This window comes from Ochotona curzoniae, unplaced genomic scaffold (genome assembly GCF_017591425.1).
Source record: "Ochotona curzoniae isolate NIBS_2020 unplaced genomic scaffold, NIBS_Ocur_1.0 contig_3622, whole genome shotgun sequence".
NCBI classification, from domain to species: domain Eukaryota; kingdom Metazoa; phylum Chordata; class Mammalia; order Lagomorpha; family Ochotonidae; genus Ochotona; species Ochotona curzoniae.
Genome location: NW_024465926.1, coordinates 20381274 through 20404852, shown reverse-complemented (window position 1 = coordinate 20404852; position 23579 = coordinate 20381274). Strand labels below are relative to the sequence as shown.

Here is a 23579-nt window from a genome sequence, read left to right as displayed (position 1 = left end):
ATCTGCCACACAGAGTTGTTTGAGGATAGGTGAGGTTCCTCATGTTAGGACCCCACAGCACAGGGTCTGTCCCATAGAAGGTGCTGACTGAACCGTTAGGGTTCTAGCCCTCTTTGTGCCAAGTGGACTGATGACCCAATCATGCTGTTTGGCTGGAGGCTTGTCCCTCAGGAACCAGGGTCCTGGGTGGGCCTCATTGGTGGGCCTCCACTGTGACTCATGAGCTTCCAGCGACAGGACCATACAGCACGTCCTGAGCCTGGAGCACAGGCTATCATAGCTGGACCAGTACACCTGTTTCTCTCTTCCTGTGGAAGAACGAGTGACTGAGGCCCAGAGAGGGGCAGGGCATGGCCCAGGAGCACAGCAGGAGCAGGTGGCCAAGCCAAGTTTTGTCCCTCACCTGGCTGGAGGCCAGTGACATACCTCCCTGGGTCCCAGCACTCAGGCCTGGCTCTACTCTGCAGGGTGATAAGAAACCTGGGACACCTGGTCTCCCCCAGGCATCATGTTGGTTGGGTCCAATTTCCTCCTTGCTGGACTTGTGCCCTTGTTCTCTGTGAAGGAAGCAGGCATTTGAGATGGGGTGATGGGGAAAGCAGAGCTGGGTTGCCAGGGATCTGCTGGGAGGGCATTTGTTGGGCAGCCTACAGTTGAGGCTGAGCTTTTGCATCCATGGAGGTCTGGAGTTGGCATGTGGGTGTCTGTGGTATCCCCAGGGACCTGGGCCCCTGTGTCAGCAGCCACCACCTACAGTGACTGTACCGTTCGTGCCGAGGCCATTGCATCCCAGTGTTGTGTCTGTAATCCAGCAGAAAAAGGGGAAAGGACAGCCATGCCTCCTGGGATGTTGCATGTACACCTCCTTGGCCAGCACTGGGTTCCATCATAGGCCAACTGGCCACCTGTAGGAGGTTTTGGAAACTGAATTTTTAAGATCAGGTGCAAGGCCTCTCTTCCCCACCCCATAACACACACTCCTGTGGGGCAGGGCCTGGCAATGTGGAAAGGTGGCTGTGCTGGTGGGAGGCCCTCTGGGTACCACAACAGGTGCTGCTCCTGGGGCTCTGGGTGATGTCATGGGGTAGATAAAAGGACTGAGGCACGAGAAGGTCATATAACTTAGACAGGTGCTAGCAGCAAAAGGAACCTTCTCCTGGTCTGAAAGGACATTGAAGAGGGACTCACTTCCGGGCTTTGTGATGCAGTCCACCCACCCATGGAAACCATTTGGAGCTCTTCCTCTTTCTGAGAGCCTTTGTCCCTCCCAGCAGAGACACCCCCTACTCCAGGCAGCCAGGGGCGTACCAGAATGGAAGTCCTGAGGGAGAAGGTAGAGGAGGAGGAGGCGGCCGAGAGGGAGGAGGCGGCCGAGCGGGCAGAACGGGCAGACAGGCCAGAGAAGATGACAGTGAGGCCCATGGAGATGCACAAAGAGACCGCCACATTCACGCCGGAGATGCTCCGGGACTTGGAGAGGAAGCTCTCAGAGATCCCAGTCCCCAGCCCAACAAAGCAGCCGTGAGTGAACTGGGGTGAGAGTGGGCCAGGGCTGGGCACAAGAAGTACCAAGTCCCTGGGTTGGGCCCAGGCTGTTGAGGGAAAACCCTGCTCTCAGCCTGCTGGGGCTACGTCTCCACTTTTTTTTTTTTTTTTTTTTTTTTTTTTTTTTGCCTTTGCTGTGGGACCTTGGGAGAGTTACTCAACCTCTCTGTGCTTCAGTCAGCTGAACCACTCTGAAGGCTCAGATGTTCATGCTGATACCTGTCAAGTGGGTAGTCAAAAGGATGCCATGAGGGAGGGGCCGAAGCAGTAGCAGCCAAGGTGACTCAAGGGTCCGCAGCATGCCAGGCACAGCTTTCTCTGAGCACCAACAGCCTGCCCTGTTGTACCCTGACAGATCCTTGACCAAGGACACCATTGACATCTCCAAGCTGCCCATTTCCTACAAAACCAACACGCCCAGAGAGGAGCACCTGCTGCAGGTGGCAGACAACTTCTCTCGCCAGTACAGCCACCTGTGTCCGGACCGCGTGCCCTTGTTCTTGCACCCGCTGAACGAGTGTGGAGTGCCTGTAAGACTGAGATATGGAGGGGATAGGGTAGGGATGGGGAGACGGGATAGGCTCTGCCAGGTGTGGGAACCTGGAGTGGCACAACTCAACCATCCAGAAGCCCTGGCAGGCTCCAGTAAATGAGCCTCCTCAACCTCCACGAGAGGCAGTGCTGATCGCTGTGAGGAAACTGGCTTGGGCTGCCTTGGGCTTGCCAGGTCAGGGGAGGACAGTGAGGTCAGGGTTTGTGCAGGAAGAGCTGGGCTTGGAATGCTGGTGGCTGACACAGATGTTAAAAATTACCAAGGGTACTGAAGGCTGTGGATCCACAGCTCTGTAGCTCATGAACCAGTGTCATGTTATCTGGGTGAGCCCCATGTTGCCTCCGCTACATATAGGGAAACTGAGTCCCAGAAAGACTTGGGGGAAGTCACAGGTGCTCTGGGTCACAGGTGGGAGGAACAAGTCCTGGGGCTTTGGTCTGGTTGGTTGGTTGGTTGATTGTAATTTGTGTTTGTCTTTTGTTTTTTTGCTATTTTCTGAAAGGGCTGGCCCACAGATTTAGAGCTGGCCCTGGACATCAGGTGTACCCTGGCCAAGAACTTCTGGGAGGGGGCCAACACTGCCAGGAAGCCTAGGGGACAGGAACCCTGATCCTCTGGCTCAGCTCCTGACTCTCTGGCCCCTTGTGGCCCTGCAGCTCATTGGAGTTGTGAGAGCCTAAGTCCCCTCCCAACCAATGATGGGGTCCTTCAGCCATTGCCTCAGCTGTGCCATGTTCTTGCTAGGAAGGGGGCTGCTCTGTGCCCACCCCTGTTCCAGGTCCCACAGGGCCCCACAGCTCACGGGCTCTGGCAGCTCCGGGCTGCAAGGGGCCTCACTGGCTAAGCCTTCCCTTGCAGAAGTTCGTGAGCACCACCATCCGGCCCACGCTCATGCCCTACTCTGAACTCTACAACTGGGACAGCTGTGCCCAGTTTGTCTCCGACTTCCTCACTATGGTGCCCCTGCCCGACCCCCTCAAGCCGGTGAGTGTCATTCACAGGCGGGCTCATGTCAAGCCAGGTAGGGCCTGCAAGAAGGAGGCTTGGCCAGACCCAGGCTGTAGCTCCTCCACTCAGGAAGTCCGTGAGCCCCTAATATGATAGGTACCTGTGCTTCACATGGGGCCCTCCTCGTATTTGGCCTGCTCTCTAGGGCCACGGGCGTGAGTCTAGCCTGCTTACTGGTCCTTGATCCTGGCCCTGAGCAGATGGGGGCTGTGATGGTGGCAAAGAAAGCAGGGTGGCAGGTGCTGACCGGGCACCTGCTGACTGGGCACCTGCCATGGACAGCCCTCGCACCTGTACTCCTCGACCACGGTCCTCAGACAGCAGCAGGGGAACTGCTTCGACTTCAGCACACTGCTCTGCTCCATGCTCATTGGTTCTGGCTATGATGCCTACTGTGTCAACGGCTACGGCTCGCAGGACCTGTGCCAGATGGACCTCACGCGGGAGGTATGCCCGCTCACCATCAAGCCGAGGCAGGTATGGCCACACTCCAGGCTGCAGCCACCGGTGCTGGTGGGTGTGACCCCACTGCATCTGGAAGTTCATTCTGAACCATTCTGGTGACACCTCTGTCCCCGTTTCTTCCCTGTATGGGGACAAATGACAGTGCCTTTCACGAGCTGATGAGTTCCAGGACTTTGAGCAAGGACTTATAGCCCGGGAATAGTAACTCAGGGGAAACTGAGGCATACAGCAGCAGGGTCTGGGTGCTCCTGGCTTTCCCCTGAGTAAGCACCTTGGGGCTCCCTGGGTGAGCACTGAAGATGAGGGTGGAGATACCAGAAGAGCCTTGCTTGCTCAGGCCCTGCTGCCCAAGACAGAGCAAAAGTCCCCTCCTGGCTGGCCTATAGCTTCATAGGTCTCTGAGCCCAATTGGAGTTGGTTTTGCTCTTGCTGCAAAGGTTTCTTTATGTTAAAAGCAAAGTTAGAAGGAGAGACACACTGTCTCACTCCCCCAAATGGCTGCCATGGCCAAGGCTGGGCCAAGGCCAAAGCCAGGAGTCCAGAACTCCATCCAGGTCTTCCATGTGGGTGCAGGGGTCCAGGCACTCGGGTCATCTCTAACCACTTTCCCAGGTGCGTTAACTAGAAGCTATGTCAGAAGTGAAGTAATGAGGCCTTGAACTTGAATCCTGGCATTGCAAGCGGCAGCTTAGCCTGTGCCGCAGCACCAATCCCCCGAAGTTTTAATAATGAAAATGATATCAACACTCACAGAGAACTTTCTGGTTTCTAAACCACCTTCACATCCTTGAAGTGACTCAGTGAGTGGGACGTCTCACTGTTGCTTCACAGATGAGCGTGTGGAGATAAGTCAGTGAGGCAGAATGAGATGGCTAAAGCTGTGCTGCTGGTGAGGGCAGACACTGGGACCGACTCTAAGCCCCGATGGTCCAGTTCCTCCCGACTGGGGTAGGCCCACTTCTACGGCCTCTGTGGTGTTCAGCAAGGCTTCTTGCAACCAGGCACATGAGGTTCATGTAGGGTCCAACATGGTGGTATAGCCAGCTAAGCCTTTACTTGTGGCACAAGCATTCCATATGGGCATCTGTTCATATCCTAGTGGCAATGTTTTTGATCCTGCTCCCTACTTATGGCCTAGGAAAGCAGCAAAGGTTAGCTCGTCAATGGGACCGTGTACCCATATGTGAGATCTATAAGAAGCGCCTGGCTTTGTATTGGCTCAGCTCCAGCTGTTGTAGCCATTTGGGGAGTGAACCGTGGATAGAAGGTCTCTGTCTCTCCTTCTCCCTGTAGCTCTCAAATAAAAATAAATAAACCTTAAAAAGAAAAGTTCATGTGGGCCTGGTATGGTAGCATAGTGGCTAACTCCTCGCCTTGCATGTGACAGGATCCCCTGTGGGTGCCAGTTCACATCCCAGCTGCTCGACTTCCCATCCAGCTCCCTGCTTGTGGAAGGCAATCGAGGATGGCCCAAAACCTTGGGACCCTGTACCTGCTGAGGGGACGAGAGGAAGTTCCTGGATCCGGATTGTCTCAGCTCTAGCCATTGCAGTCACTTGAGGAGTGAACCAGTGGATGGAAGATCTTTCTTTCCTCCTGTAAATCTAACTTTCCAATTAAAAAAAAGTCTTTTTAAAAAAAATGTTCATGTTGGGCCTGGCAGCGTGACCTAGCGGCTAAAGTCCTCACCTTGAACGCCCTGGGATTCCATATGGGCGCCGGTTCTAATCCCGGCAGCTCCACTTCCCATCCAGCTCCCTGCCTGTGGCCTGGGAAAGCAGTCGAGGACGGCCCAAAGCTTTGGGACCCTGCACCCATGTGGGAGACCTGGAAGAAGTTCCTGGCTCCAGATCGGTACAGCACCAGCTGTTGTGCTCACTTGGAGAGTGACTCATTGGACAGAAGATCTTCCTCTCTGTCTCTCCTCCTCTCTGTGTATCTGACTTTCCAATAAATAAATAAATCTTTAAAAAAAATGTTCATGTAACATGCATGATTTTTTAAAAATTATTGTAATTGGAAAGACAGATTTTACGGAGAGAGATAGAAAGAGCTTTGATCTGCTGATTCACTCCTCAAGTGGCTATAATGGCTGGAGTTGAGCCAATCCAAAGCCAGGATCCAGGATTCAGGGGCTTCTTCCAGGTTTCCCATGTGGGTGCAGGATCCTAAGGCTTTAGGCCATCCTCCATTGCTTTCCCATGCCATAAGCAGGGAGCTAGATGGGAAGTGGAGTGGTTTGGACATGAACCGACGTCCATATGGGATCCCAGCACTTGCAAGACAAACCTTTAGCCGTTGAGCCATTGCACTGGGGGCTCCATGTATGATTTTATAGACCCGGATTTCAAACATTTTTGTACCAAAATGAATTTAACATTTTTTAGAGATTTATTTTTATTTGAAAGGCATATTTTTACAGAGCAAGAAGGAGAGACAGAGAAAGATCTTCCATCCTTTGATTCACTCCCTAAGTGGCTGTAACAGCCAGAGCTGAGCTGATTCAAAGCCAGGAGCTCTTCTGGGTCTCCCACATGAGTGCAAGGTCCCAACAAGTTGGGCCATCCTCTGTTGCTTTCCCAGACCATAAGCAGAGAGCTGGATCAGCAGTGGAGCTGGGGAACATGAACCAGTGCTCATATGGGATGCTGGCACCACAAGGTGGAGGATTAGCTTGCTGTGCTACCACACCAGCCCCATGAATACATCTTTGAGTTCTCTTTCCACAGATGTTTCAGGTACCTTACACACACACACACACACACACTCTCACACACACTCACACACACACACACACTCACACACACACACACACTCTCACACACTCACACACACTCACCCACCCTCAGAGCTGACCCTTTTTCCCCTCTTGGGCCACAGAGGATCAAGAAGGAGGAAAAGCCGCCGCCTAAGAAGTACACCGTCAAGCCGCCCAGAGATCTGAGCAGCCGCTTTGAGCAGGAGCAGGAGATCAAGAGGCAGGAGGAGAGGATGGCGGAGGAGGAGAGGCTGCGGAGGGAGGAGGAGGAGCGCATCCTGGTGGGTCCCTGGCTCAGGGTGGGGGAGGTGGGGGAAGCTGAGGGGCGGGGACTCTGCTGGAGGCAGAACTGCTAGGGGTGGGAAGGCAGGCATTGCTGCACCTCCACAGTCCCAACCTCTCACCTCTGGCCAGCCTGGGGGCCTCTGCAATGGATGCTCAGCAGGGAGCAGACTCCCTGCAGTGTGGGGCAGCCCGGGTGCTCTCACTTCACACTCTTTCACTGGATGCATACCTGCGAGCTGACCTCCCTGCCACCGCACATCCTCGCTCTCCTGCCAACTTCCCCTTCCATGTAAACAACTCCTGCTAACACCCCTCCTCTCAGGCACACCCACTCTCTCCTGCCAACATCCCCTGTGATGCACATCCTCCTCCCAGCATCCCCCTCCCACACATACCTTCATCCTGCCAAAACTTTCTCATCCATTCTTCCATCCATCCTGTTTCTCTCCTTCCAACATCCTCCCTCCTCTCACCCCCCTGTCTCTCTGGAGTATTTGCTGAGCTGCTCCTGTGGGCCAGGTCCTAGGGCTACCATCATGAACTTGACCCTGTCACAGAACTCTCAGGAGAGTGAATAACGGAAGCCTGAAAGCTCCTTTCTCTGGCTTCACCAAAGGAAAAACGACTTTTCTTGGGTGCAACCTCACCCAGGTGCACAACTTTTAGTATATGTTGCTGAAGTGAGTCCTGGATGCACAACTTTTAAAGCCAGGAAATCTCAGCTACCTGGAGTTGCACAGATTTCAGTTTGCAAGCCGCAGATCCAGTCTCACGCTTCCATCCACCAGATGGGCTCTTAGAGGCCGTGGTGGGAGACCAGAAGTGCCATCAGTTCAGACCCCACTCTCCCTCCGGCCCCTAGCCCTGTAGAGATCCCTAGGTCCTCAGGCCTCTTTTCTCTGCCCATCTGATGGGAGATACCCACCTCTCCCACACAGGAGGCAGAGAAGGCGAAGCCTGACCCCTTGTACGGCCTGCGGGTGCATGCGTGGGTGCTGGTGCTGTCGGGCAAGCGTGAGGTCCCTGAGAGCTTCTTCATCGACCCGTTCACGGGCTGCAGCTACAGCACCCAGGATGAGCACTTCCTGGGCATCGAAAGCATCTGGAACCACAAAAACTACTGGATCAACATGCAGGACTGCTGGAACTTCTGCAAGGTGCCTGGGGTGGGGGAAGTGGGACATGACAGGCACAGGTGGGACCATGGCAGGGGGTATGGGAGCAAGGGACTGTGGCCAGAGCTTAGGTGGAGCTAGATGCCAGGCCAGGCCAGGCCAGGCGAGGTTTGTTTTAATTTCTCTGTCACTGGGTCCCCACAGTCCATGCACCTGCCCATAAATCCCCATCCTGCTGTGACTATGGCCTCCCTTTTGACTTATGTGTCCTTTGGAAGTCTGGATTGTTAGTTTGGTTCATTGTTAAAAACTTGGAGCTGAAGTGTAACATCCATGCGGAGGGTACCATCAACCTAAGCAAATAACCCAGGGGACTGGTATGAGCTGGTGATGCCCAGTTGCCCACACCTCATCTGGATGTAGAATGTGACTCACACCCCCAGAGTGACCCATCACCTTCAGTTACTGCCTCCCCTCCAATGCATGTCTGTGATTTCAAAAGGTTTGTGAAAAATGTTTATGATGAAAAAGCGAAGTACAGATTTCACAAACATTTTTGCAGTAAGGGAAACACCTTTTAGAAAAATTACTTTTATTCGAAAGGCCAAGAGAGATCTTCCATCCCTGGTTCATTCCCCAGCTGATCCAGGGCAACAGCAGCAGCCGGGAACTCCTCCTGGGTCTCCCCCATGGGAGAGGGGGGCCCAAGTACTTGGGTCATCAGCTGCTGCCTCCCAGGGTGCACATTAGCTGGAAACTGGGTCAGCAGCAGACTCGAACCAGCCACTCTGTGTATGCTGGCAGCTAACTGCTGCACTAAACGCTGTCCCCCAGAAACGCTGTTCCTAGTTCTACTTTTCTAGGAACTTTCTGAAGCCCCCTTATATGTTTTCACTTGGGTGGATGGCAGTGGTACACATATGTGCACACTCACTCAAAGCATACAGGGAGGTACCCAACCCTCAGTGTACACTGCCTTGAACGGCCACATACTGAGTCACCTGTACAAGCCAGCACCAGCCCCTCAGGTGCCCACCCAGCCCCTGGCCCGTCCCATTCCCCAGAGTTAAGCACTAGCCTGACTTTCATCTGTATCAGTGACCTTCCCATGTGTGGGGACTTCCTAGCCCTTGAGTCAGACAATGGCTACTCTTTCATGCCTGGATCTTGTTTGCTTTCATAGTTTTCCATCACCTGGATCCCTCAGAGCTCACTGTCCCACCCCACAGTGGCACACTGAGATTGTTTGCAGTTTGGACTGCTCTGAACAGCACTACATAAACATGTTTGTGTACACATGCGCCTTGCTTTTGCGAGGGTGTTTAGCAGTGGAATTGCCGGGCCTCACGATACGCATGACATTCAGTTGGAATGGATACTGCCCCTTTGCCAAAACCACCGCCTTGGTCAACCCTGCCACCAGCGGTATGCCCGTGGCCTCACCGTTACTGAATACTTAGTCCTTTTTATTTTGATAAATGGCATTGCACCATGCTTTCAGTTTTAAATACAGTCAATGAAGGCGGAGTGCTGTGGCCCAGTGGATTAAAGCTGTTGCTTGGGGAACCCTCATCTCATGTCCAAGTGCCTCATCTCAGACTGGGGCCTGCCTCTCTTTCCAATCCAGCTACCTGCTGGTGAGCACCCTGGGAGGCAGCATGTGATGGCTCAAGGTCTTGGGTCCCCGGCCCTATGTGGGAGACTTGGATGCAGTTCTGGTTCCTGGTGTCAGCCTGGCCTAGCCCTCACTGTTGCAGGCACTGGGGGGAGTGAAAAAAAAAATGACAGAAGTGCTTGTGGCATGCTACCTCTCTCTCTTTAGTAGAAGCCTTTAGTTCCTCCAAAAGGACTGCTGTAGCGCCAGGTCACACAATTATATTGTCTTCATTTTCTTTCTATTCAACATGCTCTCTAATTTCTCTTATAATTTCTCCTTTGATTCACAGGCTATCTTGAAATGTGTTTACTGAGTTTTCAAATGTTCGGAAGATTTCCAGAGATCTTCCTAATGTTGATATCTCATTTAATTCTGCAGTGATTAGAGAATATAATTATATGGTTTCCATTATCTTAAACTTGTTACCAGCTTGCTTGGAGGTCCAGAGTGTGGTCTGTTTTGGTGAGCTTCCTGGAATTGCCTGCGTGCATGTTCTGTTGCTGAGGGGAGTGTTCTGGGAGTGCAAGGTATTAGTGCTGGTGTTCTGGCCTCCCACAGTTTTGCTGATTTATGGTCAACAACTTCTTTTTCTTTTTTTAAGAGTTACTGTTTTTAAGAGTTATTGACAATGTTACTGAAATATTGAACTACAATTTGGGGGTTTCTCTTAAAGATTTACTTATTTTTATTTGGAAGGCAGAGTTACAGAGAGGAGAGACACACAGTGAAATATCTTCTATCCATTGGTTCACTTCCCAAATGGCTGCAGTGGCTGGAGCTGAGTTGATCCAAAGCTGAGCCAAAGGCAGAAACCAGGCACATTCTCAGGCCTCCCGTGTGGGTGCAGGTGCCCAAATACTTGAGCCGTCCTCTGCTGCTTTCCCAGGCCAGAAACAGAGAGCTGGATCAGAAGTGAAGCAGCTGGGACCCAAATTGGACCCATATAGGTGCTGGTGCTAGAGACAGGGGTTTAGCCCACTATGTCATGGTGCTGGCACCAGGGTTTTCTCTATTCTTTATAATTCTCAGCTTATGCAGGGTCAACTTCTATCCGTCACCTGCACCAGCCAACGCACCTACTGGTAGATGCAGCTGCCTGGTCAGTATCACTCCCAGCCTCATCTCATGCAAACTGATGGGTACTGTGGTTTAGTTCAGCCCACCACAGACCCAGTCCTCATGCATACCACAGCCTAGCAACCAACCACCAACAATGCCCTCTCTTAGGCCTGTCCCCAGCCTTGATTTTTGTGTGTGGTGACATGTGCTGTAGCTTAACCCAGCCTATCCCACATCCCATCTAGCTCTCATGCAAGCTCATTGAGTGTTGCCGCTTAGCTCAGCCTGCCCTGCCCTGCCCCCAAACTCAATCCCCATGTGTGCTGACAGGTTCTGCTGCCTTGGCCAGCCCAGGCTGTCCTCAACCCTAGATCTTATGGAGCTGCAACCTGGCAGGAGAGGGCCCACAGTTCCTCTCCCAGGCCTTCTCCCAGACCCGGATCTTCTGCTGGCCAGGGAGTATCATGGTCTAGTCTGATATGACTCACAGCAGGTTCTGGCACTTGCCAATGGGTGCTGCAAATTAACCCATCTGGCCTTCTTCGCCTAAACATTGCCTAATTTTTCTTTCCTTGAGTATTAAGTATTAGCTATCCTACTTTTTCACTTTTTAAAAAAGAATAAGGATTTTATTTTTTTTAAATTTAGTTATGTCACAGCTTAAACTTTTTGAAGAGATTCATTTATTGATTTGAAAGACAGAGTTACAGAGAGAATGAGAGCAGATAGAAAGAGGGAAATCATTGAGCTTCCATCCACTGGTTCATTCACCAATTGGTCGCAAGGACTCAGCCAGACTGACACCAGAAGCCAAGATTCATGCAGTGCTAGGACCCAAGTACTTAAGTCATTTTTCACTCTTTCCCCAGGTGCATGAGCAGTGAGCTGGATGGCGAGTGGAACAGCCAGGCTTGCACCAGCGCCTCTATGGCAGCTTAACCCACTGTACTACAATATGGCTGATAATTTAGAATTTACAATTTAGACTGATAATCTGATATTAAGACTGAATATCAAAGAAGGTTAAACAAGTACAACAACTCTTGCTTTGGTTTTTATAAAATAAGGCCTGAGAACTTGTGAAAATAAGTACCATTATCTAAACATCAGTATTAATGACATTATAGGCAAAATATTTCTTTTTTTTTTTTTTACTGACATGCAGATAGTACTTGTATGTGTATATGGAGTGCAGAGTGACAATATGACACTGTATGTAGTGACCAAATCAAGGTTGTTAGCATGTCCATCTCCTTGAGCGTGGGAACACGTGGAGTCTTCCAGTTGTTTTGAGGAATCTCATAGATTGTTGTAAACTGCAGTGTAGTATAGAGCACCCCAGATGGGAGGAGTTCCTCCGATGTAATTGTGTTTTGGTGTCTGTTATCAAATATCTTTCCGTTCTTTTCTGTGAGTTCTGCTTTTTGTTGTTCACAAAGACGAGTGAGAAAATGAATATTTATATTTTTGTCCTTGGGTTGTTTCATTTAACATGATTCTTCCAGTCCCACCCACTTTGACACAAATGACATTTTCATTCTTTTTCTAGCTATCCCGTGTGTGTGTGAGAGAGAGAGGGGAGAGGGGAAAAAGAGCCTTAACTCACTATGCCACAGCACCTGCTACATTTACTTTCTTATTCTAGCCGTAGATTGTCCACTAATGTCGATGGCTTTTGTAAAGAAATAATCATGTTATCTGCAGAGAATGACTTGTCTGCCCTCTGAGAATCTGATTCCTTCAGGAGAGAATAGACATCCTGTGCACACCTCTGCCACGAAAGGGAGACAGAAATGCAGCATTTTCAGTGCGACAGACACGGTCCATCAGCATAATAGATGCAATTTAACTGGCACGTTGCACAGTGCTTCCAGGAAGGAGGCATTTCGTGTGAATTGCTGTAAAGGAAATGGCTGGAAGGCAACTGCAGTCAAGGCGGGCCGGCTGAGTCGCCCTTGTTTCAGCTGTGTCATCTCACAGTCAGGAAATGCGGTCCACAAGGGCAAGTGCCTTCTTCATGACGCACCTGTTGTGTGCCAGCCCCTGAGCTGGGGGCCAGGGTACACGGCACAGCAAACAAACCCTGCAGACTGTCAGCAAGCACAGGACACTGTGTTCTCACAGAGGAGAAACTAGGAAGCTAGCTGGATTTGAACTCAGATCTTGGGGCTCCAAGTCCCCATGCTTTTTTTTTTTTTTTATTATGTTTCCAGCCAGGCAAGGTTTCCTGATGGGAGATGGTGACCCTTTGAGCTCCACTTTGCCTGATGACCCTGTGCCAGGAACTACTGCGCCCTCTGGTGGAAGCATGAGTGACTGCTCTGGGACAGCCTGTGTAGACCATACAGAAACTTCTGCTTGCAGGAAAAGGGACCCCTTCCCCACCCCCGACGTACTCTCCCTTATGACTCTAGTCGGTCTCACCCCTCACCCACCTCCCAGGGTAGAGCATCAGAGAGTTTCTGGCTGTCCAAGAAATGTTGACCATTTTACAGGTGAACAAACTGAGGCTCCAGAAAGGGAAACGATTATTCCCATGCCCTGGGGGGTCAGGGTGGAGCTGAGACTGCCCTCCGCAGAGCCCAGGCTTGGGTCTGCTGTGGCCACATCCCCTGGAGACCACAGCCCTTTTGGCACTGGTGTTCTCCCTCCGGCCTGCAGGTTTCCCATGCCTGGCAGAGCCCACCCCTGTGCCAGGCAGAACAGATAGAAGCCACAGGGTGTGAGATGAAGGTGGAGGGCCTGAAGAACTATCCTGCGCCAGCAATTAGGGGCCTGGAAGAAGACATTAGGACACTGGCTGTCACGTTTAGTGACAGAACAAGATTGGAGCAGCTATTGACTGCCCTCCTAGGGACTTGAAGTGGCCATTGCCTTTATGGTAACATGCAGGAAATGCCTCCTCCTAGTCAAATCACAATTAGGGGATGAGAAGGTGGTGACTGGTGCAGATACCCCCTGTTCTGGATACAACCCTTATAGATTCAGCTGCCGTTTTTGTTAAAGACTTCTAGTTTTTATTTATTTAAAGGGAAAACAAAGACATTTTCCATCTGCTGGTTTACTCCCCGCAAATCCCACAGCAGCCAGAGCTGGGCCAAGCTGCAGGTGGGAGCTGGGAATAGGTCTCCCACGTGGGTGGCAGAGAACCCAGGACTTGGGCGGTTGTCTGCTGCCTCCCAGGGCGCACATGATCAGGGAGCTGGAATTGGGAACAAGCCAGGTCTTCTTTCAGGCTCAGATACAAGCTTGCAATTACACCTTAACTTCCATCCCTACTTCCCCCCTCCCCCCATACAATACATCTTTAGATGAAAGGTGCAAAGAATAACATGTAGCTACAACTTAGTACTTACCAGCCAGACCGGATGTGGGACAAGACAGAAAGCAGAACCTCTGTGAGATCAGCTACCCGGCACTGAACAGCAGCCAGCCCAAGCTCTGCTTCCACTCTGAGAGTTCTCTCCTGCTTGTCAGACTGCGTCCCCCTCCCCCTTCCTAGATCAGAATCATACTCCAGGACTAGGGGAGAACCGTGAGAGCAGGTTGGGGCCCCTCTGGGCCACAGGACATCCTTATTAGCCTTGCATCTCCCTGACAACGTAATCTGGGGTGTATCTGATGGAGGGACCTGCTCAGGGGCGCTGCTGGGGCTGCAGGTTACTTGGGGGTGGAGCCACTGCTCCTGGGACCCTGGCCTCTGGTAGGCTGGATGAGAAGGGGGCGGAGGCTTCTCCACCTGCTTCCAAGGCCAGCTGCTATGCATGCCCACCTGTCAGGCTCTCCCCTCCTGTTTCCTGTGGGGTGTAGTAGGGAACTTCTTCATTGGAAACTTGGTGACTAGGACGATTCAGCCCCTTGGGGCCTCAGTTTTCTTGCTGCAATGGGGATTGGGCCTGGAGCTGACGTTCTGGCCCCCTGGTCCCAGGCCCTCATCCCTATATCCCCACTCAGAGCAAGTGGGGATGGGGCAGCCGAGGGGTACACTCAATTTGTCTCCCCCACCCCCCTCAGGACCTTGTGTTTGACCTGGGAGACCCGGTGAGGTGGGAGTACATGGTCTTGGGCACCGACAAGCCTCACCTGTCCTTGACCGATGAGGAGGATTCCGTGGTGAATGATGACGATGACGTGGAAAATCTGGTGAGTGGTGGCAGTCCATGGTAGGGGGGTACGTGGGGAGGCCTTGCCCCTATCCTGAAGGTACTCTGACCGCTGCCTTGCCCGTGGGTGTGGGCATGGAGGGATAGACCAGGAACCAATAGGCTGATTAGAAATCCCTCCAAACAGACAGACCTGGACAATGCTCCCATTTCACAGATGGACACACTGAGCCCCCCACAGTGAGCAGCCCAGACCTTATATTCATTTCAAGGTGATCCTGCTTCATGGGGGTCTTAAAAAGCCCTTACCACAAGCCCCAGGGCCAGTCCAATCCTCAGGTCCCTCCTGGGCAGCCACACATAACCAGCCCTTCCTTGTTCATCCCATGTGGCCTTCTAAAGGTCATGGACCACAGCCCCCCACGTCCCCAGCCTCCCTTCTCAGAGTTCCCATGGGCCTTCCTGACAGGTGTGCAGGAGACTACACACAGAGGGCAGGGACCCACAGGCCTTTGTCATGTCTGTGTGGCCATGGCAGCCACAGGGTCAATGTCAGCACACAAAATGGGAGAGGGGCTGAGAGTCAAGTTCACAGGGAAACAACAAGTTTATTCATCATCTGGGACTGCCTTGAAGAAGTCCTGCCCAGCAGAGCAAGTCAACAGAAGGATCTTTCCCCCTGGGAACTAGGAACCCATCCTTGAGGCATTGGCGGGCCTGGGGCCTGAGTTCTTGGTGCCCAGTGTGAACTGGCCTGTTTAAATCTCCCGGTCACTCAGTGAGGAGGGGTCTGCCTGTCCTCAGCTCATTTGACAGATGGGAAGACTCACACGTTGCCCCAGGGTGGGTAGAGGGGTGTTTGGTGATAGGGTGGGAGGAGTAGGGAATGCTTAGGATGCTTATCCCAGGAAAAGCCTCAGCCCTAAAGGGCACAACTGGGATTTGAACCTGACTCTGAGCTCCCAATGGTGACTTCATTCTACCTCGCAACTTGCTCAGAGAATCACGTGGAATGCTCTTTCCTCATCTGTGCTAAACAATAGGGACACCTCTGTTGGTTGCTGTCAATCCTGGGACACTGGCACCCCCTGCAGGCCATGAGACCGGGCGCAGCCAGTGCCCGGAGAGCCAAGGGTGGCATCCTCAGTTGCCTGGCACAGCCTGTCATGCTCAAGATCCTGTAGAGATTGACAGATGAGTATCCCTAAGAGCCAGGATTCAGGGTGCTCCCCCACCCCAGGAAAAGCCAAGACCTCTGACCACTCCTCTACCCTGCCAGCATGTCTCAAATGTCTCACGGTGCTTCCTACTGATGACTCAGAATTGACAGCCAGATGCGCAAGTGTCAGGACCACATGTGGGGGAGAAACGCTGCAAATGCAGACAGTCGCATCTGCAGTGCTGTGGTCACCTCTGTTCAGGACCATCTGTTCAGATGTAGCAGATGGGACTGAGATTCCAAGAGGAAAAGAAATAACCATCACACCAGCCAGGCTGTGCTCCACGCCCTCTGCATGTCACTTGCATCTTCCAAGAGGGCCAGTTTATAGTTAGGGAAACTCAAACTTCAGAGTGTTTGAGGACTTGCACAGGAGACCTTCCTTGGTGGTAGAGGACAGTGCTTGGGTTCACCTGATTCCAGAAGCTTCTCCCTAACTAAGGGCCAGGGTGTAGGGGACAAGTGCTGTTGTCTTAGATTGGCAGGTTCAGGGAAAGGGCCCTGGTGAGAGCTAACCAGAGCTCTGCCATCCTTCTGTATCCTAAGTGACTCATGCCACCTTTGGCTTCCCTGTGGCAGGGTGGCCAGGGCTGAGCTCCAAGGCACTGACTTCTCCATCCCATGGCCCTTCTCCCCACACAGGGCAAGGAGGAAGAGGACAAGAGCTTCGACATGCCACCCTCATGGGTGGAGCAGATCGAGATCTCTCCAGAAGGTGTCTGTGGTCCTTGCGTACTCTTGCACTATTCAGAGCTGGTGCCTAGGCGTCCGGGGAGCTTCCCAGCAAAGGCCAGGAAGCAAGGGACCCCTACAGATACTACCCAGACCCCTCCCTCTCACTGCACACCCTCAGCAATGTGGTCCCAGAGCTGGCACACAGCAAGGGCTCAGGGATGCGTGCGTGTGTGGGAGGGCATGTCCTCTTGTTTTCCTTTATACCTCTCTGTCCAGGAGAGGTCGGAGTCAGTGCCCAGGGGGTACAGAGCGTGTCAGGACCAGAGGGCAGGCCCTGTCATGTCCCACATCTGTGTCTGCTGGCTGCTGAGGTCCCTCAAGGAGCACCAGGATGAGGCATGCTGGGGTGGTTGTCATGGAAATGCAAGGCAGTAGCATCCAGTCTGACCTTGGGGGGATGGTACTGGGGGATGATGGGTGGATAACAGGCTGCTGGGAGTAGTGGGTCATCACAGGGAGGGCAGAAAGGGATGAGGTTTCTGGGAGAGAGACCTGTAGGGGCAAAGACCTGGCAATGAGACACAACGTGGTGTGACTGCGGCACAGAGCCCTCAGGTCAGGCTCACACCAGTCTGGGGTAGGTCTCTGCTTCTGTCCGGCCTGAGGTACTTCAGGGGTCAGGCAGCCCTCATGGCTGACCTCTGCCTCGCTAGAGTGGGCTGGAGGCCTGGAGGCGGAGCCCCGCAGACAGTGCAATGGGCAGTGCAGTGGGAGCTGTGGGGTCTGGCTGAGCCCAGCTCTCTCTGTACCCACAGCATTCGAGACTCGCTGCCCAAACGGGAACAAGGTGATCCAGTACAAGAGAGCCAAGCTGGAGAAGTGGGCCCCGTACCTCAACAGCAATGGCCTCGTGAGCCGCCTCACCACCTACCGGGACCTGGAGTGTAAGGTGTAGCGCTGGTTGCTGGGGAGCAGCACAGCTGGGCACCTGCCCTGCTGTATAGCCTCCGCACATCCCTGCACATCCCTTCCCCGGCTCCTCCCCCTCTTCCTCCTCCTCTCCCTCCATGTTTGCTGTTGGCCCTTGTGATGCTGGGTGTCATGGGTGGAGGTGGGGAAGCTGTCCCGGCTGCAGCCGCCGTGTGTCACCCCCACAGGTATGGAGGTTGTGGAGATCAAGGAGTGGTACCAGAACCGGGAGGACATGCTGGAGCTAAGGCATATCAACAAGATCACGGGCCTGCACACCGACTACTTCAAGCCGGGCCACCCCCAGGCTCTGCGTGGTACCTGGGGCCAGGCTGGGTTGGGCTGGGGGTTCAGCTTACACTGTCCTGAGAGCAGGTGGTTTGGTAGGTGGCAGAAGGGCATTGGCACCTGGGCATTGACAAAGTTCTCAGGTAGCCACTAAGCAAACCAGGTGTGTGGGCTGTCAGAGGAAGCTCAGCTATTCAAGGAAACATGGCCTGCTCAGGGGAAGTTGATGCCAGGTCCATGTGCCCATTTTGTGGTTGAGACTGAACCAGATCCCAAACAGGAGGGCACACAGTGGGAGGTGGGGGAGGATATTGAACAGTAAAACCAACCAATGCACCCTACAAGGACATGGGAGCATGGAGAGCATGGGTGTGGCCAGAGTCCACAAGGGTGGCAAGGTAAGGAAGGATATGACCGGGAGAGGCGAGAACCCGTATCCCTAAGCAAGATGCCAGTGACTCTGCTGCTAAGCGTTGGTTCCTAGCAACAATGGACAGGAGCAAAGACTTGCCCAATGCAGATGCACACATTGGGGTGTTGTTTATCATAACAGGAAGTTGGACCCCTCCTCCACGCCCAGGAGAGGGGATTAGCCGTATAACCAAAGGTGCTCCGTATTATGGAGCCGCCTCTCTCTCGGCCCGGGGTTTAGTTGCCACATCAGCAGCCGAAGCCCCGGGTATGGTTCTCACCCGGCCGTCTGTTCCCACTCCAGTGCACTCCTATGAGTCCATGCTCCCGGAGATGGAGCGCGTCATGGAGTTTTATGAGACAGCCCGCGTGGATGGCCTGGTAAAGCGGGAGGAGACCCCCAAGACCATGACGGAGTACTATCAAGGACGCGCAGACTTCCTCTCCTACCGCCACATCAACTTCGGGTCCAGGGTCAAGAAACTGGGCACCAACAGCTCCGAGTCCAACCCTCGGCCCATAGTGGTGAGAGCTCGCTGGGCCTAGGTACCTGGGGTGGGCAGGGACTGCACATTCCAGCAGCCTGAGATGAGCCACGCATTTTACCAAATGCACAATCCCGGGGCTGTTGGGAATGACTTGAGCTTTCAGCCACTGGGCTAAGGCAGTGTTAATTCCTTATTGTGATAAGTACATTATAACTAATATATAACTAATTAGTTTCTTACTGTTTTATACACACACACACACACACACACACACACACACACACACACACACACACATGTATAATGCCCATGACTGGACATTTATTAGATACAGGAAGGCATGCAGAAAAAAAAGTGAAATGCTGTCCGAGGGGCATCCTGGGTATTGCTGTGGATTGCTGGGTTTGGGGTCACAGGTGGGTGTAGACCTGCAGGTTAGAATCCACTTCTCACTCACTGAACTCTGCATGCCACTGCTGTGTCATGACAGATGACATAGTGATGGAACTTTAACGGCTGCCTGCCAGAACAGCTCTGCCTAGCACAAAGGGATGTCTAGGGACAGAGTAGGCTGCTTGGCCAGGTGGTGACCTCCCTGTTACTTGCAGTAAGCAAGCAGAGACTTGTCAAGGGAGCTGGAGAAGGGGCCCAGCACCCAGCATGCAGGGCTGCCGTTACTTGGCCTTGAGAAACCACAGGGGGTTGTGCCTTGCTGGGCCCCTGACCCCCAGTGACCCCGAGTGAGCTTTGGGCCTGCCCCACTCTGCCTCTCACTCTGCCCATGTCCTGGCCTCACAGAAAATCACGGAGCGTTTCTCCCGCAACCTTGCCAAGCCTGCTGACGAGGACGTGGCAGAGCGTGTGTTTCTCATTAGCGAGGACCGCATCCAGCTGCGCTACCACTGCCGTGACGACTACATCACCACCTCCACACGCGAGTTCCAGCGGCGCTCCGAGGTGGACAGCAAGGGCAACAAGATCATCATGACGCCTGACATGTGCATCAGCTTTGAGGTGCGCGCGAGACCAGGATGCGTAGCAGCGGCGCAGGGGGAGCTAGGCGAAGGAGCAGGGCCCTTGTACTGCATCCTGTCCCACAACTCGGGGAGAGACATTATTAAAAAATTATTTTTTTTATTGGAAAGGCAGATTTACAGATAAAAGGAGAGACAAAGATCCTCCATCCACTGGTTCACTTCCCAAGTGGCCACAATAGCCAGAGCTAAGCTGATCTGAAGATAGCAGCCAGGAACTTCCTTTCCTCCTAGTCTCCCACACGGATACTGTGGGTCATCCTCCACTGCTCTCCCAGGCTACAAGCAGATAGCTAGATTGGAAGTGGAGCAGCCAGGACATGAACTGGTGCCCATTTGGATTCCAGCATATCCAAAGCAAGGATTTAGCTACTGAGCCATTGCACTGGGTCCTAGGAGAAACACTCTCGAATCCAGTCAGGAAATGCCTCTCCCTCCCACCTTAGGAAAATCAAAAGTTCCCATCTGTGACACAGGGGGTTAAATTCCTGCTTGAAACACCGGCATCCCATATTGGAGCCACTGTTAAGTCCCAGCCACTCTGCTTCGGATCCAGCTGGAAAGCGGCAGGTGTGGATCCCACCACCTTGCAGCTGGATTCTCATGGTGGTTGTCCTTCTCCACCTCTCCACAAGGTGGAGCCCATGGAGCACACCAAGAAGCTTCTGTACCAGTATGAGACCATGATGCAGCTCAAGAACGAAGAGAAACTGTCCCGGCACCAGGCCTGGGAGTCGGAGATGGAGGTGAGTGCCTCCCCGCATTCCCCAGAATGTGGGCAGGTGGGCGGGCGGCAGGGCTCCCGGAGCCTTCCTTGCGCCCCTCTACCTCCCCATGCAGGTGCTGGAGATCCTGAAACTTCGAGAGGAAGAGGAGGAGGCACACGTGCTGACCATCTCCATCTATGACACCAAACGCAATGGGAAGAGCAAGGAGTACCGGGAGGCCATGGTGAGCCTGGCTCCCTGCCTGGGCATCACCTCCCCCTAGAGTGTCCCTGGGGCTCTGCCAGGGATTCCTCTTCCTAGGGGATGAAACTGTCAATAGGACAGGTCATTGTGATTGTTGAGTTGGCTTTTTTTTTTCTTTTCTTTCCTTTTCTTTTCTCTTTAATTAAAAAAAATGCATTTGATAGGCAGGAGAGACAGAGAGATCTTCTGTTTGCTGGTTCACTCTCAAATTCCTGCAACAGCTGGGGCTTGTCCAGGCTGCAGTCAGGAGCCTGGAATTTGATCTGGGTCTCTCCACGTTTTGCATCAACAGGAAGCTAGATGGCAAGTAGAAGGACCAGGACTCAAACCCAGGCATTCTGACTGAGTGGATGCCCTGAATAGAAACTGAACCACCTCACCAGACACCTGCCTCCTGAGCTGGCCATTTTTGTGATAAGTCCCAGAGAATGCCCAGGATCCAAGTCAGGGTCTTGCAGCCGGGCTCACACCTGCGGTGTACTGGGAAGGAACTACAGTTGTGTGTCCACCTCTCCCTGGGGTTCCCAGTGAGCTGTGGTCTGGGCCCATTCCCCCAGCGAGAGGACTATGGCCTCAGACCTCATAACGTGTGGAGCTCAGCTATACTCCACTTAGTTTTTGAGGACAGATTCTGAATCCCTGTCCTGAGCCAAGCAAAAGGTTCCTAAAACAGCTTGGGGTTGGTGACAGGCCAGGGTACCATGGTGGCCCTCAGGCACCTAGGGGAGAGGAGTCCCTGCCTCTCCAACTTCACTGGCTCCCATCTTGGCAGCCCCAAGGGGAAAGAGACAACTGAGAAATCTCCCATTTCACATTGGATGTTCCCTGCCATTTCCTGAGCAAGTGTCTGCTGTGGAGTACCAGGCCCCAGGCTGTGTGTTTGGAAACAAGATCCTATCTGAGATCCTGCACTAGCAAGGTAGAGGGTTAAGCCAGTGCCTGCAAAGTCAGTGGCATCCCATATTGGAGCATACTAGTTTGAGTCCTGGCTGTTCCAGAGTCAGGCCCCCCACCCTTGCTTATGTACCCAAAGCAGCAGCAGAGAATGACCCACGTACTTGTTCCCAGGGTGAGAGCCCTGGATGGAGTTCGTAGGCTCCTGCTTCAGCCTGGTCCAGTCGCAGCTGTTGCAGCCATCTGGGTAAAAACCTGTGGCTGGAAGATCTCTTCCCTCCCTTGCTCAATCTGTGTCTTTTGCTCTTTCTCTGCCACACTTTCACATAAATAAGAAAGCCTTTAAAGTAAAGAATCCTAATTAAATCCACAAAGAAGAAAATTGAAGCATAGGCTCACATAAAAAGCAAAAGCTTCCATTACAAATAAACATGGGTGCAAGAGACAGCCCCCTCACTGGCCCCTCTTAAGCCTGTCCTAGGGGTGCCAGGCACTAGAAGGTGGATTGGAGGCCTGGCCTTGTGCCATCCTGTCACTGCTGATGCAGAGCACAGCCAGCTCAGCCTCTCTGTACCCCCTGACCCCCACCACTACAGGAGCGGGTAATGCATGAGGAACACTTGCGGCAAATGGAGACCCAGCTCGACTACCTGGCCCCATTCCTGGCCCAGCTCCCTCCGGGTGAGAAGCTGACCCGCTGGCAGGCTGTGCGCCTCAAGGAGGACTGCCTCAATGACTTCAAGCAGCGGCTCATCGACAAGGCCAACCTCATTCAGGCTCGCTTTGAGAAGGTAACGCCAGGGTCCCTGTGGGAGAACCGTGTCCAGAAGATGGTCTCAGGGCTGTTTGCCCACACAGACAGTCTTGAATATGTGGTTAGTGCTGGCAGCAGGGGAGGGTGTGTGTGCTCCAAATGGTTGGGCTGTTCTTCCTGTTGTTCTGTGGATGGAGAGATACATGGAAGGAAGGATAAACGGCAGGCAGGCAGGAAGGAAGGAGGGAGGGAAGGAAGGAGGGAAGGAGGGAAGGAAGGTCTGCTAACCATCAGATGGGTGGACAGATGCATGGGCAGGTGGAGGGAGAGGCAGAATGATGGTTGAGTGGAGGTGGTGCGTGAGTGGCCAATGCATTGCAGCAACTCCTAGTTCTTGACTTACTTTTGTAGATCAGGCACAGACGATATCACCCTGTGATTACATCATTTAATCTCCACAAGGAGCTCTGCAGGCAGTGGGAGGGGAGAGTGCAATGACCCTTGCTCTGCAGACCAGAAATTGGAGGCTCCGAAAATATCAGCCACCTGTCTAGAGACACACGTCTGTCTCAGTCCTTGCCCTGACCACATAGGCATACTATTCCTCTAAGTAGGACTCCAGGGGCACCTACCCAAGACACTTTGAGGGTCTCTGCTCTGCCATTATGGCTTTTGTGGGAGCAGACAGGAGGATCAACTCTCAGGGGGCTGTCAAGGAACCAGTGGGTTTGCCACCTGCCGCCTGCCACCTGGCTGAGCGCTGGCCGAGGTCAACTCTCCCTCTCTGTTCTCCCTGGGCTACAGGAGACCCAGGAGCTGCAGAAGAAGCAGCAGTGGTACCAGGAAAATCAGGTGACCTTGACACCTGAGGACGAGGACTTGTACTTGAGTTACTGCTCTCAGGCCATGTTCCGCATCCGCATCCTGGAGCAGCGGCTCAGCCGGTGAGGGACAGGGCAAACCTGGGAGGTTGGGAGATGCAACTGGTGAGGCACTGTGGGGATGTATGGGGTCGCTCACCCCGCTATTTCCTCCCTGCAACTTCAGACACAAGGAACTGGCCCCGCTGAAGTACCTGGCCCTGGAGGAGAAGCTACACAAGGACCCGCGCCTGGTGGAGTTCCTCAAAGTCTTTATGTAATGCCCTCCTGGGACCAAAGCCCAGAGCTCAGCCCTGTGCCCCCCACACCCAGGTAATGCCTGTCTATCTATACAGGTACCCAGCCTCCCTGCCACACTCCATCCCCTGCAGCCGTTTGGTCCTACTTCTCATGATTTCCCTGTAAATAAACACTTCTAATTTATGTCTTCACAAGTTCCAGCTCCAG

The 23579-nt window shown here is 53.1% G+C and overlaps 1 protein-coding gene across 2 annotated transcripts; it reads left to right on the top strand.

Moving 5' to 3' along the window:
- Positions 1–1312: 1312 nt before the first annotated feature.
- On the top strand, positions 1313–23579 carry DRC7 (dynein regulatory complex subunit 7). Of its 2 annotated transcripts, XM_040982637.1 has the most exons (17): positions 1313–1521; positions 1901–2075; positions 2957–3082; positions 3389–3583; positions 6452–6610; positions 7553–7771; positions 14460–14588; positions 16410–16482; positions 17258–17386; positions 17600–17728; positions 18415–18635; positions 19397–19612; positions 20268–20378; positions 20473–20583; positions 22094–22288; positions 23056–23195; positions 23299–23579. In XM_040982637.1, exons 1-17 carry the CDS (start codon positions 1313–1315, stop codon positions 23390–23392), a joined length of 2631 nt encoding a protein of 876 aa, XP_040838571.1. In that variant the 3' UTR covers positions 23393–23579. The 2 variants fall into 2 exon arrangements, with proteins under 2 accessions (XP_040838571.1, XP_040838572.1); XM_040982638.1 differs by lacking the exon at positions 3389–3583.

Excerpts from the sequence above, each read along its gene's own strand:
- DRC7 (XM_040982637.1), top strand. The coding sequence starts at position 1,313 with ATGGAAGTCCTGAGGGAGAAGGTAGAGGAGGAGGAGGCGGCCGAGAGG. Across the intron at positions 18,636-19,396 it reads CCAACCCTCGGCCCATAGTG|AAAATCACGGAGCGTTTCTC; the intron begins GTGAGAGCTCGC and ends CTGGCCTCACAG. Across the intron at positions 23,196-23,298 it reads CTGGAGCAGCGGCTCAGCCG|ACACAAGGAACTGGCCCCGC; the intron begins GTGAGGGACAGG and ends CTGCAACTTCAG.